Raw genomic sequence first — 19,440 nt, 5'->3', positions numbered from 1 at the left:
ATATATAATAGATTGAGATTTTATTTGATTTGCCTAATTCTATTTATAAGTTTCTTATATTTACTCAGATAATCTACATTTATTTACTATAGGATGTTTTTTTCTTTTTTACAGGCATCAAAAAGTTTGATATGAAAACAGTTAATGCATGACTTTGCAAGTGAAAGCCAACAGTAGATTTTAGTCTTAAAATTTACAAACTACGTACAGCTGTTTAAGTATTTTCAATACAAAGAAAAGCTTTTATATTGGTAATTTTTTGTATAGGTTTTTTTAGTGAATCTGATGTTTTTATAGGGTATTCTTAGTTCTGTGCTGGACTTGCTAGGTTTATTAAAAGCCATTGTGTCTTATGTACCCTCATTGTTGATGGTACTTATTTTATCAATTAGGCCATTTCTGTTTGGAGTACTTCCTTCTATTCATCAGTCCACAGGTAGCTTCTGTAGCAGATACAATCCACATGTTAAATTAGGCATGCACGAGGAACCAAAAAAAGTCAGGACCACTACTGTTGCAAATTATTCTTGGGTTCTTATACTTTGAAGAGATTTCTTTTAAAGGTGCTACAGTGGCCACAACCCTCTTCCTACTTTGTTCTTGTGTTGCCTGTATAGACTTAAAAATATTCATGGTAATATATAACTTTGGAGATATGGTCCTTCCTTTATAGCCTTGATATTTCGAAGTTATTTTATGTTTAAAGTGATCAGGGTAAAGATTAAAACATTAATATTTCACCTGCCACGTGTACAGTATATTTTACATAAAACTATATTTTCTAAATCTTTCTCCAAGTTTTCCATCTATTATAGTAAAACATAATCATAGAGTTAATGTGCAGTATTTGTAAAGGGATTTTATGCTGTGTTCAAAGCATCAAAATAATTGTATATTGTGATAAACAATCTAGTGAGAGGTTTTGCTGTAAAGAACATGGGTGCAACCTCTACAATGACGTCGTTATCGTTCTTCGGAAAATAGAGAAGTTGCAGGATTCACCTATGGCCAATACAATGGAAGCATGTTTTCCTATCTAATATCTGCCTTCCCTCCTTAGAGCACAGTTAACACGCTATTAACTTTTAGTAGGCTGAAAGTTGAACAGTTATCAACTCAACTTTTGAAAAGTTAAAAATAGTTCTTGAGAAGCTATTTTAATAAACTTAGTAGGAAGTATGGATGAAGAGAGTTTAGAAATTCTGTGTTCCAATTGTTAGGGAGCAGATTATAACATGTAAGGAAGCTTTGAGTTACCAAAGATTTCTCATGGGTTGGTAACTTGATTTCAGTGACAGGTTTATTCCACACATTCATTAATTGTTTTCTGAAGGTTTTACACTTTGAGGGCTAATGATTATGACTCTTGACTATATATTTTTAAATACGTGTGTTATTTTTAGTAGACTAGTCTTAACATTAATTGCTAAAAGAGGTATTTCATTAACTGAAAGCTCACAATTCATGGCAGCCATTACATGTGTTTTAGCAAAAACATTATTAAACACCATATGGGCTGGAAAGCCTGTAGGAATTCACCAGATGCTTGTAGTTAGCATTAGTCTTACGTATGTAAGAAGTGGGTTGTTGTTTTGGTGGTAATGGTGCTTTTTTGATCAAGACACTATAGTAATATTAGGAAACACTCATAAAATGTACGAATATCAGTACTGTGGAAAAGAAGTTGATGACATGGATTTAAAACCTCATCAGCTTATATTTAGTCTAAAGGCTTTAATGATGGTACCCCCAGAAAATGTTTAATACTTTCAAATGTTTTCTCCTTTTCTAAAAAAGGTGCTTGTTTTCACTAAATTATATAATATGTATACGTTTTCACTGTGAGCCTATCTCTTCAGAAAGTAGCACATTATTACAGTGCCTTGCTGGTAGTCAAAGTTATGTACTAGAGAGAGAGAATGATAATTTTAATGTATGTATAGAATACCTTATTGGTATCATCATTTCATACATTGAGTTGAACCAAGCGTTGGATTTGAGTCTTAGGTTTGTTAAATTATGGAATATTATATCCATAATTACAGTCCCAGTCATAGCTGAAAAATTTGCTTTGAAATTATTCTCCTTGAACATTTCATAATTTTATGTGTTTTCCAGGCAACTTGCCATACTTAACTAATCTCTGTGCTTCTTTTTTCCTTTACCATGCTTACAGAAAGCTCAGGTCTACAGGGAGTGGATTGTGACTCACAGTAGCAGTAGTGAGGAGGAGGAGGAGGAGGAGGATTAGGCAGATTCCGAACTGTTAAAATTCATATGTTATTTGTTGTTTTATTTGGAATGTTTCCTTAACATGTTTTGTATGACTGCTACCATAACGGGGTATGTCCATTTTTAGGGAGGTAAATACGCTTTCCTTTTAAAATGTTTTTTTTTGCACATCTTCAAAAAGCAAAATAGTTGTATTATTTAAGCACAGAAAAAAATGTATTTTACATCAAAGTAGGGCACACTATATATTATAGCATTTGCTTGTGTATATTTTGTAGCTTTATAATACACAGTTTGTTTTTAAGATTTAAAATTAGACAAATACATTTTTTTTTAATGTTCACTAGTTTTATATTATTTTAAATTATCTGTTAGCAGAATGCCTTCTTTTTAAATATTCTTTATGTACATTTGCTGGGCTGTAATGTAATGCCATTATATAAACAATAAAGAGAACGAATAGTAATAGCCAGTCAATATTTTATATTCATCTAGCCTTTTTAGAGTATTTTTGTCAAGTTTATCTTAATAATAATAAACTTACGTAACGTGAAACAGTGTGACTCTGTTGTTCTATTCCAGAACCATACAGGTTGTTGAGCTACTATTGTGAAAGATATTCATAATCTGTTATGGAAGGTTAGATAGTGAACTAAATTTACAGTCTGAGAATGAAAAAAAATTATTTCTTTGGTACAGTTTTTATTGTTTCACTATATAAATATTTGTGTCTGTAAAACAATGAACAAAGTTGTTTTTACAGTTATTGTATTTCCTTACTAATTTACATATCTATATGTACTATATCCTAGTTATAAAATGTTATGGATTAATTCAAAACATTAGGAAAATATTTATAGAAAACATAATTGTGTATTTTTTTCTGGCTAATATGTGGAATACATCTAAATCTCTGAAAGACTGATAAGCAGATTTATTTACGTTTTGGGGGTGTACTGAAGTGTTTTAAAATTTTCAGCTTAGATGAACCTATCTTGTCCTATTTCCCCGGCATATTAAATGTTCTAAAAAGCCCCTTTAAAAAAATGAATGGCTGTTGGTAGTTATGATGTTTAATTTCTTATGACTACTGTGCATTTGAATCAACAGAAGAACATTTTCCTTAGCCTATATTAAGCACTTTGCTTAATGAGCTTCTATTAGAATGTAGGGAGCCCTGGTGGGGAAGTAGTTAAGCGCTAGGCTGCTAACCGAAAGGTTGGTGCTTAGAACCCACCCAGTGGCTCCACGGAAGAAAAGACCTGGAGATCTGCTCCAATGAAGGTTACCATATTTTACACAAATACCACATGCCTTATGTGTTTGTTTGCTGGTGCCCTCCTCCCGTGAGGTATCTTTGTAAGTGCTCTGTACTAGCTTTTTTTTTAAACAGCAACATGTGGAAGAGGATTGGCATGGTGGTGCTTGTGAGGGTGCCAGGGAAGGGGGGGACAGCCAGCAAACAAATGCAGAAGGCATGCGTAATTCACGTAAAAATATGGTTTATAGCCTAGAAAACCCAATGGTCAGCTCTACTCTGTGTCACGTGGGGGCTCTGTGAGTCGAAATCAACTGGACAGCACCTAACAACAAGTATATAATTGGCTTAATTGTTGAACTTTTGGTTTAATTCATTCAGCTCATCTCAGTCTTTTCTAGTTCTTATATTTATCACGTTTTTATTTCTATAAATCATAATTCTTTATGTTCTTTGAAAATCACTCTTAGATATTAAAATATTGAGCTTAGAATATACAGCTAAAAAGGAACAGTTGTTAAAAATTTTCTACCTGCCTAGTACTCCTTCAAATTAAACAGAAATCGAGGACTTGTGCACTAGGACTAAGACGTACATTAACGTCCGAGAATTTAGTCATTGTTCTTATCATAATATATTCTGACCTTTTTGGAATAAGTAAAAATAGTATTAAAATAGTCACTACTGGTATCAGAGAGTGAATTTTTATCTGTCACGTACCTACTATTCTCTCACCCATGACTAAAATCAAACAAAACTTGTTGCTTCTCCTAGAAGAACGCAGCCTATCGTGGTACACTGTGTGTGTCTGAGGAAGGCAGACTCTGGAAATGTCTTCATTGGCTTCCTACGTTTCAACTCTGCTAGATGTAAAAAAAAAAAAAAAAGGAAAATCCTAAATTGTTGCAAGACATTTTCAGAGTTCCTAGTAGTTGGTCTGTGAGACTTAATTCTATGCTGTGATCTTAGCCTTCTATTTCCTAAAAATTTTATCTGGAAAAATTCTGAATAGTCAACAGTGACTTACCATTTTAACGAAAAGCTTTCGGAGGTAGGATGACATTTATTTAAAATCTCCTCAGCAGTAAAAAGATTTTTTAAAAACAATGTTCTGGTAACTTGTAAACTTTGCTCTTGTGATCTCAAGGATTCATCATTCTTCAGTATTTAGCCCTTAGTAGTGAAATATGTTTTTTAACAATGTTTTCTTTTGTTATTGTTATTTCTCTTCTCTTGCCATAGTGGAAAAACCTTTTCAAGGTTTTTTGACTACAGGTCATAATTGTTTTTTCCAGTTTCCTGTCTTTTTTTAAAAAAAAAAAAAATTTTTTTTTTATTGCTTTTATTAGAGAGAAATTTAAGACTAAAGATTTTCTCTGCTGCTTTACACCACTGTTTTCTTGATGGAGATATAGGACATAGACAAAAATATGTCCTATGCCTCATCAAATTTATAGAAAATGATAACTGTGTTCAACTTTGGGGTTTAAATGAGATGAACAGTTCTTTTTATTTGTTGCTAGTGACTATACTTAATTGAAATTTTTTAATGGAAGTATTAATCTAATAAAGTAGTGAGAAAGCTATGCTTGAGAATTGATTACATAATACTACACTTTTCTGTACCCTGTAACTTTATTTATATTCCAGAAATCTGTAAGGTCTTGATTATGTGTAGAGAAATGGAAGGTAGGTTCTCTCTCCGCTTGTTGTGTGCTGTCGAGTCAATTCTGACTCAAAATGACCCTACAGGACAAAGTAGAACTGCTCCATAGGGTTGCCTAGGCTGTAGTCTTTAAGGGGGCAGATCACCAGGTCTTTTCTCCTGCGGAGGGGCTGGTGAATTCAAACTGCTGACCTTTCAGCTATTAGCCAAGCACCTAACCATTGCACCACCAGGGCTCCTGTCTCTTCCCTTAGGGATTCTTTATTTTATTTGTATTTGCATGACACTTGAATAACACATTGAAAACTAGCAGGAAGGAAAATTTTTGAAAATCTTGAAACAAAGACTTCTAGCACCATAAATAATCTGCATTTCTAAGAGCCTGTACATGAAATTATTTATAGGCTTAAATTGGATATAAATATAACAAATGTAAATCCAGAATAATGTTGTTAAATTTCAATATTCGTAATAGAAAAGGAAGTAAGAATAAATTTTATTTCTGTATTTAAAATAGTCAGGTTTTTGTAAATTTTACTTTTTGAAATCACTCAAAGCACACATCACTGATGCAATGTACAGTGTTTAAGCTCACGTTATTAAAATTTATAGGTGGAGCCATTGTAGATCTAGGACTTCAGTGTCCAGCATGACAAGTGTGCTACTGTATCTGCATCCCAAGATCACATATACTAAAGAATAATGACTTACAGTAGCTACGATAGTATTTGTCTGATTTAAGTTCTGTGATGAGATTTTGTATTAAATTTACTTATGGTGATGGAAGGAGAAGCAGGAACAACCATCTTAAATGTTATTGAATACTTTATCCACCGCACCTTCAAGCCTCATTTTGTTTTGTAGTTTCTTGCAAATGAATTTATAATTCAGAAACATTAAAGGTTCCATTACATCTAAATAAGTTGCTGTTAAGTGTGCATACAAACTGTTGACTTAGATCAAGTTATAATTATGATGAGTATGTACAAGGAGTAATGATTTCATTTATCTTTCTATACTTGTACCTTTTGGATAAATGGAGATGAATTAAAACTTTTTGGACTGTTAATCTTTCAGAGAGTGAATGGACTAATGAAATGCAGTGAGTACAGTCAATATTTTACAGTATATTATAAAGTCTTGAGTCAGAGGAAACAATAGGTCTGTAGGGAGCTAGTTAGGTAATTTTAATTTTCTTATATAGGGATTTGTGGTTTGGTTTGTTTTAACGTGATAGTTTTTCATGCCTGTAATTATCTCTCAGTCAGTATGATGAGTTTACTTAGCAACTGTTCCTGTTCCATATAAACCAATGTATATAGCCACAGTGTACCTCCAAATACCAGCTTTCAAACAAATATTTAGTAATGTTATGAAGTTGGCTTGAATGTACCCCCTTCATCACATACACATATTCCTCCGAATCTAACTTACAGACTCTCAAAATATGTGAGCCTTCAAAATAGTACAGGCCTTATTCGTGTTTTGTTTTTTAAATAATCAGGTTTAGCTTAGTATATATAAATAGTCAGGTTTAGCTAAGTATATATAATTTTTCTTAATGGACATGCTATATTTTTATTATAAATCATCGTTTATCAACAGCCTGTTAACTACAGAGGTTTTCTAAGTGTATGAGATTTAAAAATTGGAGTTTCTGTGAATTAAAAATTTAGACTCATACTTCCATGGGAAAAGCCAAATCCCTCTCGTGAATTAGCATGCTGACATTGATTCTCAATCTACAATTTTAGTTATTTATGGAAGACATGATAGTTTTCAAAAATTAAAGTAGGTTACTTCCTACATTGTTAAAGTAGAATCTGTATATTAAATAAACACAGGAAACTACAGAAAAAAATTATCCTTTGTCTCCTGCCTTTTTGGTGTATTTCCTTTTTTAATTTTTTGTTTACGTGGCTGTGATCCTAATATATACATTCCCATCTTTGATATTATTACACATTTTCATAAACAAGAATATTAACTGCTAAATATTAAAAATGCATCCCATTCATAGAACAGTCCCTAGTATATAGTCCCTAGTATAATATAGTCCTAGTTTTTGGAACATAAAAATAGCCAGCACCACCGTTATTTTTATAGCTGTTGTAGAAGCCTTTTCTTTTTCATTGAACATGCTTCTACCGCTTTTGACTCTACCTTTTAAAATATTCTTCCCCTTAAATTAGTAAATCTTCTCTTAAACTATGTGTGTGTATATATGTGTGTGAATGTGAATGTGTGAATAAATATAAATCCCTGTGTCCTTCATTTTGTATGACTGTTGACAGTTGGGTTGTCCCATGGGGCTAGAATATTCTTAACCATTTCAGATATCTTTGAAATTTATATATGTTGTCTTAAATCCCTTGTAAAAATATTTTAATTGCCATTATGTAAGTTGTTGTAGAAGGGAGGCTGTTTTTGTTTGTCGTATATTTCTTTTCTTTCAGAAATTGCAGACGTTTATAATTAGCTTCAAACACTGCCTTAATAGCAATTGGAAGATACAGCCTTCAGCCGACGTGATCTCTCCCTTTCTTCAGGAGGAGAGTTACAACTGATCTGGAAGAAAGGGCTTACATAGGCAGTCAGATCACCAGAGTAGTGCCGAGCAGTCTTCCTGGCTTCATCTAAAATTTTGAGTAAGTGGACAAGAACTAGGAGACAAGGATTATTGGATTTCACTCTTCATTTTGTAACTCTTCCTCTCCAGAAGGATACTTCTGCATGGGATGAGAAAGCTGAAGAGAGCCAAATTCTGTTACCCAGGCATAGGGTAATAGGAATTCTTAGCATCTCAGATAAAGTAGATCCCATGGAAAAGGGGATTGATTACCTATCCAGTTGGATGCAGCGCTCATACCTCATTAACTAGATTTAACAGAAATCTCTTAAGAGAGTGTCACATCATTTTTGAAGGCCCAGATTTTTGAACATCTACTAGTAAGTTCTGCATACCCTATTTTGGAACAAGTGCAGTAATGCATCCATCCCACTTGGAACTTTTCAGTGTTACATAAAAATAACAAACCAAACCCAAACTTGTTGCCTTGAAGTCACTTCTGACTCATAGTGACCCTATGGGATACAGTAGAACTGCCCCATAGGGTTTCCAAGGAGCAGCTGGTGGATTTGAACTGCCGACTTTTTTGGTTAATAGCTGAGCTCTTAACCAGTGCACCACCAGGACTCCTACATAAAAATGGTTTTGAATGAGACTATTGACATTAATTATGTTTTCTTCTGGAAGTATGGTTCTGTTTAGGGGAGATTCAGATTTTGTCTCGTTTAAAATATGTTTAGACTTAAGTCATTTTCTTTTTTAATCCAGTAACTTGCATGAGACTCTTTTGATTTTTTAATCTCTTTTAAAAATTTTGTCATCATTGCATCCCCTAAATTTATAAATATGGGAAGATAAATACCATTATAATAGAAAATTCAGAACATTTTAACTTTAAAAGAAATCCCAAATGTTAAGCCTACGTAGATTCAACGTGAGTCTTAAACAAATTGAAATTTGTCCTCCTTAACAAGGACCTGCAAAAAGAGCTGAAACTCTGTATCAAGTATTAGTTTAGAAGGTCTCTAGCTTTCATTGAGCTTAAGGTGCTAAATTCTGACTTAGGACTCAGCTCGTGACTTCTCTTCTGATGGGTTGGAGCTCTGCCCACAGCTTCCCCTGGTTACTTTGGACAGACACAAAAATTCTTAGCACAGGTGAGCTTAGTAAAGCTTGTTTGTATTTTTTGTTTTTAGTGTGTGCTCTAACAATAATGTTGTTATAAGACTTTAGTGTAAGTTATGAAAAGTATTTTTTATTGGCCACATGTCCTATGAAAGAAAGGATATGTTCTCTTGCCAAATGAAACAATTAATTTTCATACAAAATGGGAGGCCTCTTTCATTCATCTAAAAACAAATCTTAATGTCATCTATGAAAGAAAGAAGTATCATGTATGCTTTTTGTCAGTCCTTAGGTATAAATTCAAATTCAATTGATATCCTAGTCACTTCTGATGATGACGCAAATGAATCAAAATGGCAGTTATTCAATGAAAATGTACCACTTTAAGGAACCCTGTAGGAAGCACTGTGGAGAAACACACATTTAAACATTTTGTGATGCCTTGTGTCTGAGGCAGTCATTTCAGTTAGAGTTGTGCAGACACACAGCGTTAGAATACAAGTATGGGAGGCTGCATGTTTCACGTAAAGTTAACCTTTCTGGAATAAGCTGCCAGGCTACTTTGAAATTTAAAATGGCCAAGAGAGCAAAATATGTAATTGTACATGTGTAATTGAATTTTTGCTGGCCTCTTTTGGTAGCACAGTTGATACAAATACAAAGGAAAAATGTAATGCCACATATTTATTCATTCCCCAAATATTTGTGAAAACTCCTGTTATGTATCAGGCATTCTTCTAGATATTAGGGTTACATCTCTGAAGAGAGCAGTTAAGATTTCTCCTCATCCCTCATGAGTTTAAAATTGCAGTGGGCTTGATTAATCTGATGATTGGAGATAAAACACATGCCATCAGAGAGGCCAAGACTGTAATGTCAGAGATCTCCATAGTCTCATTCCTATTTGTTGTTTAGCTACTACATGCAAGGCTCTAATGAACTGAAGGAATCAAAAGGCTTCATCTTCCAAAGAGATAATGCTCTTTAAGTATTACACAGATTATATAGGATTGCTGTGAGTTGGAATCGACTCAACGGCAATAGGATTGGATTGGATTGGAGTTATTACATGAAATTGAAGCATCGCAAGAGATATCATACAGCTTGTGGAATATCTTAATCCATATTTAAATGAGCTGTTAAAATGGGATCCCACTGCATCTTCTAGAATATGTAGTTCTTCTGTGCTAACTCATTTTGATAATAAAAATTATTCAGTGAGATGCTGCAATACCCTGTGGCTAAGTGCCTCGGTTCTGTAGCTGTGTAAACCCAATTTCAATTCCAGCCTTTTCCTTGTAATCTTGGGACAATATTGTGCTTGTCGGGCCTCAATTTCCAGACTATAAGTGGAGATAATTGTAGTACCTTTCTTGGGGTTGTATCTAGGATTAGTACAGTGCCTCCTAAGAACTTAATAAGTGTTGTTGGTGTATCATCATTATTCCAGATGAATGCCATTCTATGCGATTTCTTGGTCACCATTATATACATCCTCAATTTCTCAGGTGTCTCCTTTGTCAAGATAAAAACATTATTAAAATCTGTTTTTTTCCCTTGAAGGTTAATAGAATACTTTAGTTAAAATATGAGGGCTACTAATTGGTAAGCAATAGAAATAGTAAAACCTCAATAACTTGGACTTCGGTGAATTATACAGTATTTTAAAAGAAATGTCATTGTTTTCAAGTATGTACAACCCTGGTGGTGTAGTGGTTAAGAGCTACGCCTGCTTACCAAAAGGTCTGCAGTTTGAATCTACGAGGCGCTCCCTGGAAACTCTATGGGGCAGTTCTACTCTGTCCTATAGGGTCCCTATGAGCCGGAATCGACTCGACAGCAATGGGTTTGGTATAGTATCATTAATCAATAAGTATTGCTCAGTAGAGGTTCTGTTGGAACTGCTTTAGTGAGACTTGTAACTGTGCACTTAAATGATTCTTGACCCGCCCACTCTGGCCCTTCTTCTAGAACGTATTAACCCGTTGCCATCGAGTCAATTCCAACTCATAGCGACTCTATAGGATGGAGTAGAAGTGCCCCATAGGGTTTCCAAGGAGCAGCTGGTAGATTCCAACTGCCGATCTTTTGGTTAGCAGCCGAACGCTTAGCCACTGCGCCACCAGGGCTCTGCTGTTGTCAGTGCGCATAATTATGTCTTGAGCATAATTGTGCCTTTTCTTAAGACTGTTTTGGTTAAACCAGCAGATGATGATTGACATCTTTTAAAATAAAATCATTTATTTTACTAGATTTTATGTCAAAGGGTTATGCTCAGCCTTCCTTCCCTGTCTAAGCTGTCTGCATAGTCTATTCTGTCACAATCAGAATACCTCAATAGCAGGGGAGGAGATGAAGGTATGAAGGATTAAATAAGGGCTAATTCCTTCTGAGATTTGATGACACAGTCAATAAATTTTCATTTTTTGAAAACAACTTGCCTCATGGAATAAGGTAAACAGTACTTCTTCCCTCTTGTTTACATTTACTCTATTATATATGAAATCAATATGCTTTGAGGTGATGAAATTATATATTTGATCATGAAGCTTGGTTGAAGGTTCCCTTTTTCCTGGCCGTGTCCCTCAAGTCTCTCAGATCCAAAGTGAATTGGTAATTTTTTTTTTCTCTCTAAACCTTTTATCAGGTAAATATAAGGAAAGTTATACTAAGTTTTTCTCTAAAAATATTGTTTTGAACAAGTTGTCTGTTAACTTCTTAAATAATTGAGAAATGATGGCACTTGCCATTGTAACTTACAATTGTGGTTGGGTACAGTCAAACTGAATTCGACTCATAATGACCCCATGTGACAGAATAGAGTTGTCCCATAGGATTTTCTTGGATGTAAACTACTGATGAAGATCAAAGACCATAGCCTTGAGTATTGATTACATCTTAACATAAAGAAAACAAAAGTCTTCACAACTGGACCCATAAGTAACATTGTAATAAATGGAGAAAATATTGAAGTTGTTAAGGATTTCATTTTACTTGGATCCACAATCAATGCCCATGGAAGCAGCAGTCAGGAAATCAAATGACATATTGCGTTGGGCAAATCTTGCAAAAAACCTCTTTACAGTGTTAAAAAGCAAAGGTATCACTTTGAGGACTAAGGTACGCCTGACCTAAGCCACGGTATTTTCAATCACCTGATAATGCATAGAAGAGCTGGACAACGAATAAAGAAGGCTGAAGAAGAATTGATGCCTTTGAATTATGGTGTTGACGGAGAGTATTGAATATATCATGAACTGCGAGAAGAACAAACAAATCTGTCTTGGAAAAAGTACAGCCACAATGCTCCTTAGAAGCAAGGATGCTGAGACTTCATCTTAGGTACTTTGGACATGTTATCCGGAGGGACCAGTCCCTGGAGGAGGACATCATGCTTGGTAAAGTAGAGGGTTAGTGAAAAAGGGGGACACCCTCAACGAGATGTATGGGCACAGTGGCTGCAACACCAGGCTCAGGTACAGCAGTGATTGTGAGGATGGTGCAGGACCAGCAGGCAGTGTTTCATTCTGTGGTACATAGGGTCATATGAGTTGGAACCGACTCAACCACCCCTAACAACAACAATCTTTTTGGGAGCAGACTGCCAGGTCTTTCTCCCACAGAGCCACTGGGTGGGTTCAGACCACCAGCCTTTCAGCTAGCAGCCGAGCACTTAACCATTGTGCCACCAAATCGTTTATTTGTTGTCATAAGATTTTCCTAATTGATAGCATCCTTACTCTTTATCTTGTATCTGTATCAATTTTGTTTTCATTTTATCTCCCATTTCATTTTATCATATCCCTTGTTGCCATCTTTAAAAAAAAATTATACCTTTCTGAGACTCTTTTGTCTTCCAAGAGTCAGATGTGGGTCAGATTTTGTATTTTTTACTGAACTGTGTGTTCATATCCTTTAACCGGTTTCTTAAATAGATTTTCGCGTGAGTGATTAGCACTTTATATTGTTTGGGATGTAAGCTTTCCATGTTAGTGACTTGTTCCTACTATCTGTCTTTTCATAATTCACTTTGTTTTTAAGAAATATTTCTGTTGTGGACTCTGCTACTTTGTGACATTTGGATGATTTGAGATTGTTCAGCAGTCTTTTCTCCATTATTATAGTTTTTAGCTTATATTCACTTTCTAAGTATTGAGACTTACCTGACAGGAAATATGAATGTTAATAGAGCATAACCCTGATACCATTGTCCTTCATTTTCCTACTTTTTGTGTGTTTCTAAATATGGGATTAATTTGGTTTGGATTTATTTATATTTAATAAACTAATGCTTACATGGTTTACGTATCCATCTTTTCCAAATGCAGCAAGTACCCTTTTACCAGTAACCATACATTTTACAAATAACCATACATTTTACCTATAAAAAAAAAAATAGATTTTGGCAATTATGTACAATGAGTGCAGTTTCCTTTGTGTTCCGTTGTGTCTTTTAGAAAGACCTCACACGGTGATAGGTGATTCATACATACTTGTAATGAATGCAGCAAAATTGCTTCTCTTCAGCCCTCTGAAGCGTGTAAATGAGGCTAACATGTCTACAGCACTGCTATTGTTAATCCCTTGGTATTTCAGCCAAATCTTGGCCCTTATGTAAAAGCCTTACATAGTTAATTCCTAGCCCTGATTTTGGTAATTCTCCATTAATTTTAAAGGGTATGTCAAATTATTTTAGCAGAAACATTTGTACCTAACATCTGTTTGGAAAGGAGGGATATAGGATATTGACACTAAACTATTTGGATACTTGGACCTTAAAAGTTTCAGCTGGCCTGAGTTGCCTTAGTAACCTGCCCCAGTAACTACCAGCATCCAGTGATACAGGAGACATTAGTGGCACCATGGGGGAAATGTGAGTGACACCATAAGTGACATCATCGTATAGGGGAAAAAGCACTGAAACTAGAAGTAAACAGACCAATTTTCTGAGCCTAGTTTTGCAGCTGACAGTATGACCCAAAGCAAAATTACACAGTATTACTGTGAAGACTAGACGGATAAGACACTTACCAATCCTTGGTTTCTTTATGTGTAAAAGAAGAGATTGGCTTGGATGAACTGTAACATCCCTTTCAGGCCTAAAATTCTGTTCCTCTTTTTTTCTGAAATAACGTGTAACAATGCTTTGAAAAGTATAATGCTTTGTACATAATACGTTTATGAAGTTAAATAATTAGGCACCAAATTATGACCAAAAGGGTGACATTCTGAGACTTTTCAACGTGATGGAAGATGATCAGGGCTGGTGCACTATAACATTCTCTCCCATATTCCTGTGGATTTATTTCCAGAGTTCAAGCCTCTGCTTATAAGGTTGTTCTTACTGCATGTTCACATGTTTGTAATAGACATTGATGACTAAAATGTTGCTCTCTAGGGAATTATTCTTGAAAGATGTTTATTCAGGTATATCTACTCTGAAAACAAAGGACACCATTTATTATATGTTTCAAAGCAGAATGCTATGAGCATAATGTCTGTTCATCTTTCAGATGTTGCATTTAAGGTGTTTGATGGACTCCAGAAAGCATTGCATGGATTTTTTTTTGGGGGGGCGGGGGGAAGGAGGGAGGAAATTATTTAGCTTTTATTTATATCACAGGCTATTGTGACTATTGAAGTTAGCTTAATTACTTACCTGCACAGACTAGATTTAAGCTGGGTCTTCAAAGTGGAAAGTGAGGAAAGGCAGACTCAACTGCAAAACCCGAACTTTGTATTTGGAATAGAAGATAAATACTTGGAGTTGGACCATAGCTTTTAAATTATTTGAAGGTTATGATCTATTCACAGGGTAATAGACCTTGACTTTTGGTAGTTTTGGTGTTCTTGAGATCAACAATTGTATGCTTGATTTACAAGTTTGGCTATATAGGACTAAAGAGAATAAATCATTTGCCAGCTAATTTCAAATACCAAAATGCCAAAACAGAATAAAAGGATGTAAAGTTAAAAAAATAAAAGCTTCATTCTCACTGCACCATTACCCTTCCCAAGCTAAGAGGTAAGCATTGTTAACGGTTTGGTGTGTACTCTTCCAGAAATTTCCTGTGCACATATAAATGTGTGGATATGTATGTGTTTCTTCTCTCCGTAAATGCTGATCTGTGAATTTTTCCTTAATATATGTTGAACATCTTTTTTGGTCAGTATGCACAGATGTGCCTCTTTCTTTTTCGTGATTTGATAATGTTCCATTACATGGCTATATCACAATTCATTTAACCAGTCCGTTACTAATGCACATTTAGAGATTTTTCTTTTAGCACAGTATTACCATGCGAATTCTTATATTACATCTTGGCATACTTTTGCATAAGATAAATGCTAGCATTGGAATGGTTGATCCAAAAGGGTTACTTACTTTTAATCGATTTTGAGTTAAATTGAATATTTCCCAATACGTTTATTGGTCAGATTTTGGTCTTTGTTTTTTGTTGAAGTCCTTGTTTGTATCCTTTATACATTTTCGTATTGGTTTACTCATTTTTCTTCTATTAGATTATTTGTATTGCTACAGTTCTCTATTCTGTATTTACTAAATGTTTTCCCAATTCATCCTTTGATTTTTGTCTTGTTATTATGCTTTATTTCTGTTTACTTATTGTTTTGCCATTCAGTAGTGTTTAATTTCTATGTACTTGGCAGTTTTTTTGCATTATGTTTTATGAACTTTGTGTTAAGTTTAGGCCTTTCCCACTACAAGATTATTGAAATGTTTAGTTTTTCCAGTGCTTTTATAGTTGCATTTAAGTACTTAAGTTATTGATCCTTGTGGAATTAATTTCATGTAAAGAAAAAAGTAAGGATCCCCCTTTAGCCAGCTGAAACATTATTTATTTGGTAGTACATGCTGTTAGCCACAGTTTGAAATGCTGTCGAGATTTCCTTAGTTCCTATATTTGGATATAGGGTTTTATATATTCCTACAGCATTTTGACCAGTTTCTGAAATCTGTATTCTTTCTATATAAAACTTCCATCGGCATCAAACCATTTTGTTACTATAAAATGTGTATTTGGGTAGTTCTTCTCATTCTCCTTTCATAATTGACTTAGATATTTTCACGTTTATTTTTCTAAATAAATTTTAGTATCATTTTGTCAAATCACTACTTCCCCCCACAAAAAAAAAAAAAAAAACCTTGGCATCATGTTGAATATGTGTGTATATATATATAAAGGTAAAAATAGCAGGAAAATAATAATGAATTTTTATATTTAAGAACAAGACATGGAATCTATTTTATTCGCCTCAATAGTGTTATAACTTTAGTCACATAAATTCTGTACGATTTGTTAAGCTTATGCATAAATGTTCACTTTTTTATTACTAATGTAAATAGGATTTTATTTCCCCACTTTTCACTTTATTACCGTGTTTATAAAGTTACTGGGTTTTGTGTACTTGGGTTTTCCAGATATACTATCATCTGCAAAAAATTTATACTCTCCCTCTCAAGTATTTGATGCTTCTTTCTTTTAATAATTTATATTCTTTTCAAATATGATCCATTTATTTTTTAAAATTCATTTGTATAGTTTTATAAATTAACAATAATTGCTAAATTCCTGGGGATCTGTGGTTATGTCCCTTTTTCATTTATAATTCAATGTATTTGTGTTTACTTGCCCTACTTAACAGATGGTAAATAGTAAAGAGACTGTTTTCTCAATATTTTATAATCTTTGTAGTTAGAAAATTCTTTCATGCAATTAATCCGTATACCTTATCTTGCTGTTTTAGTTTTGCTTTTTTGTTTTTAAATTTTACTTCTGTTGTGAGTAGAAATGAAAACTGTTCTATCAGCCTTCTATACCAAAATTATTATGAGGCCACTTCTTAGTCTTCTTCTAAGCTAAATAATTTTGGCGTTTTGATAGTCTCACGGAACAGAGTTTTCTACAGTCTTTATGTCCTTATTCTTTTTTGGAATTTCTTCAAGATTCCTAACATTTTTGCTAAATTCTTAATATACCATTTCTTGAGGGATCGTAGTCACAATTACATTGCTTACCTTTTAAGAAATTATTAGTTTAGCCTACTCTGTATTTTGGAGCCCTGGTGGTGCAGTGGTTAAGTACTATGGCTGCTAACCAAATGGTCGGCAGTTGAAATCCATCAGCCGCTATGGGGCAGTTCTACTCTGTCCTATAGGGTCACTATGAGTTGGGATCGACTCAACGGCAACAGGTTTTTTTTTTTTTTTTTTCTTAACTCTGTATTTTAGATAACCAAATTAACTTCATCCTCAGAGCAAGTGCTATTAAGAAGAGAATAAAAATGCCAAGTCTGTTTTGTTCCTATGATTATTTGTAAATTTTCTGGAGCAAAGAGCAGTCGATAGGCAATCTTATGGATAGACAATGTTGCAGTAATCTTGACAATAAACTCAAAGACTGTTACATCAGCTCAGTAGACCCTGGGTTCCCTATTTGTCCAGAAACTCTGCTCCTTATTTATGAAAGACTTGTGAGATTAGCAAAGAAAGTCATGTTTGTACAGTAGATAGGAAATTTCCACAGAAGAGACAAGGCAGGGGCTAATAGTAATTATCATGATACAACCAAAAAAAATTATCATGATACATATGTTTAAATACGTATTCATGTTTATATATGTTTTAGAATAGATGTGATCAAACGCTAATATATTTTCCATATTAAAGTGAATATAATAGTTTAACAGTAATCTCAGTAGGTTCAATTTAAACGTTAGATAATAGTTACCTTCTAAAAATCTAGCATTAAAGATTGCCACGTGGCCGCAATAGAATAGTTTTGACTACAGCAGTGAAAGTAGATGCTTAAAAAAGGAGACAGCAATGTGTTTGTGAATATTTTAATTCAGTTTTCTGGTGGTATATGTGTATTTACTGTATAAATATGTTAATGACTTGCCTTCATCAAGAAATGGTTTTTAGAGGACTGTAAGGCATTACTGCATTAAAGTAGGAATATTATCGATTTGTTTTTTTCTCTCATTTTTTTGTAGGTCATGGAAAATGGAAGATTTGCAAAATATAAATATTTTACCCATGTCATGATCAATAAAACAGATATGTTAATGATAACTAAAAGGTAACTTACTTTTATTCATCTTTTCCAAATGTAATCGATAAGGGGTTAATTGACAGCTACTGTGAGATTAAGCAGTTGTTACTCACATTTTGTTCCCTGATAGTTACACTTATTCCTGCTAACTCTGGTCTTCTCACCCTACAGATTTGATCTTAACACTTACATAAACACACGTTTAGCCTGTGTATGCATACAGAGAAACACATAGACGTGCACAGACATGATTATAAGTTAAACATTTTAGCATTAGTTTCAGCCAGCTCGCACAGGTACAGAAATCCCCATAGAGCTATTCTTTCAAGGGGAGACTAACACCATTCCTCTCTCTGAAGAAGCACACAATTTCAAAAGGAGTCCTGCTGATGCAAATGGTTAAGTGATCAGCGGCTAGCCAGTGACTCCTCAGGAGAAAGACCTGGTGGTCTGCTTTCGTAAACATTATAGCCAGGAAAACCTTGTGGGGCAGTTCTGCTCTACCACGTGGGGTTGCTATGAGTCGAAATAGACTCCATGGCCCCTAACAGCAACGTATCTTAGAGATTATCCCATGCCAACATACGGAAATTTTTCTTTCTTTAATTTTTAAATGGCTGTAATTTGTTCTTTAAATTTCTCGTTTCTTAAAAAGTACTTTATATGTTTGACTTTATAAATGCTTCAGTTTTTCTAATATAAGCATTTTATGCTATAAATTTCCCTCTAAATTTTGTTTTAGCTGATCCCACAAATTTTGTTATATCTTTGTTTTCACTTAGTTTAAAATATGTTCTAATTTTCTTTGCACTTTGACCCAGGCATTCTTTAAAACCAAAACCAAACCCATTGTTGTCAAGTTGGTTCCGACTCATAGTGACACTATATAGGACAGGGGAGAACTGCCCCATGCGGTTTCCAAGGCTGTAATCTTTACAGAAGCAGACTGCTACATCTGCCCCTCAGAGTGACTGGTGGGGTACACACTGCTGACCTTTTGGTTACAACCAAGCACTTAACCACTGTGCCACCAGAGCTCCTTTATGCATTATTTAGAAATATGTTAATTTCCAAGCATTTGAAAATACTCTTGTTATCCTTTTGTTACAATTTCTAATTTAATACCAGTAAGATATATATGATTTTGGTCTTTTAAGATTTGTTTAAGTCTGTTTTAGTATCCAGAAAATAATGTACCTTGGTGAATGTTCCATGTGTATTTGTAAAGAATGTGGATTCTGCCATTGGGTATAAATGCCTCAGTTTGTAAGTGGATTCTGTTTTCAGTTTCTTTGTTTATTTTTGCAGAGGTGTATTATTTGTAACCAAAGGGACATTTGGACAGCTTACATGTGAGTGGCAGTACAGTTTTGATGAGTTTACCAAAGAGCCATTCATTGTTCATGGGAGAAGGTTACGTATTGAGGCCAAGGTATGTGAAACAGATTTTTTTTGAAAACTTGGAGCTGAAGGATAGCACATTGAAATAGTCCTCTTTACTTTTGTAACTTTTCTA

At 34.2% G+C, this 19,440-nt stretch overlaps 1 protein-coding gene across 5 annotated transcripts in view; it reads left to right on the top strand.

Annotated features, from left to right (window-relative positions):
- The window catches only part of VPS13A (vacuolar protein sorting 13 homolog A), a 265,017-nt gene that overhangs the window by 235,565 nt on the left and 10,012 nt on the right, over nucleotides 1-19,440 (top strand). For 2 of the 5 annotated variants that reach the window (XM_064291207.1, XM_064291205.1), the window contains 2 exons: nucleotides 17,866-17,951; nucleotides 19,233-19,356. In XM_064291207.1, coding sequence (XP_064147277.1) covers nucleotides 17,866-17,951; nucleotides 19,233-19,356 — 210 coding nt within the window. The other 3 variants (XR_010322961.1, XR_010322960.1, XM_064291206.1) reach the window with 3 other exon arrangements.

The sequence above is a fragment of the Loxodonta africana genome, chromosome 9 (genome assembly GCF_030014295.1).
Source record: "Loxodonta africana isolate mLoxAfr1 chromosome 9, mLoxAfr1.hap2, whole genome shotgun sequence".
Taxonomy (NCBI): Eukaryota; Metazoa; Chordata; class Mammalia; order Proboscidea; family Elephantidae; genus Loxodonta; species Loxodonta africana.
The sequence above is the reverse complement of the archived record's forward strand: the minus strand, read 5'-3'. Positions and strand labels throughout refer to the sequence as shown.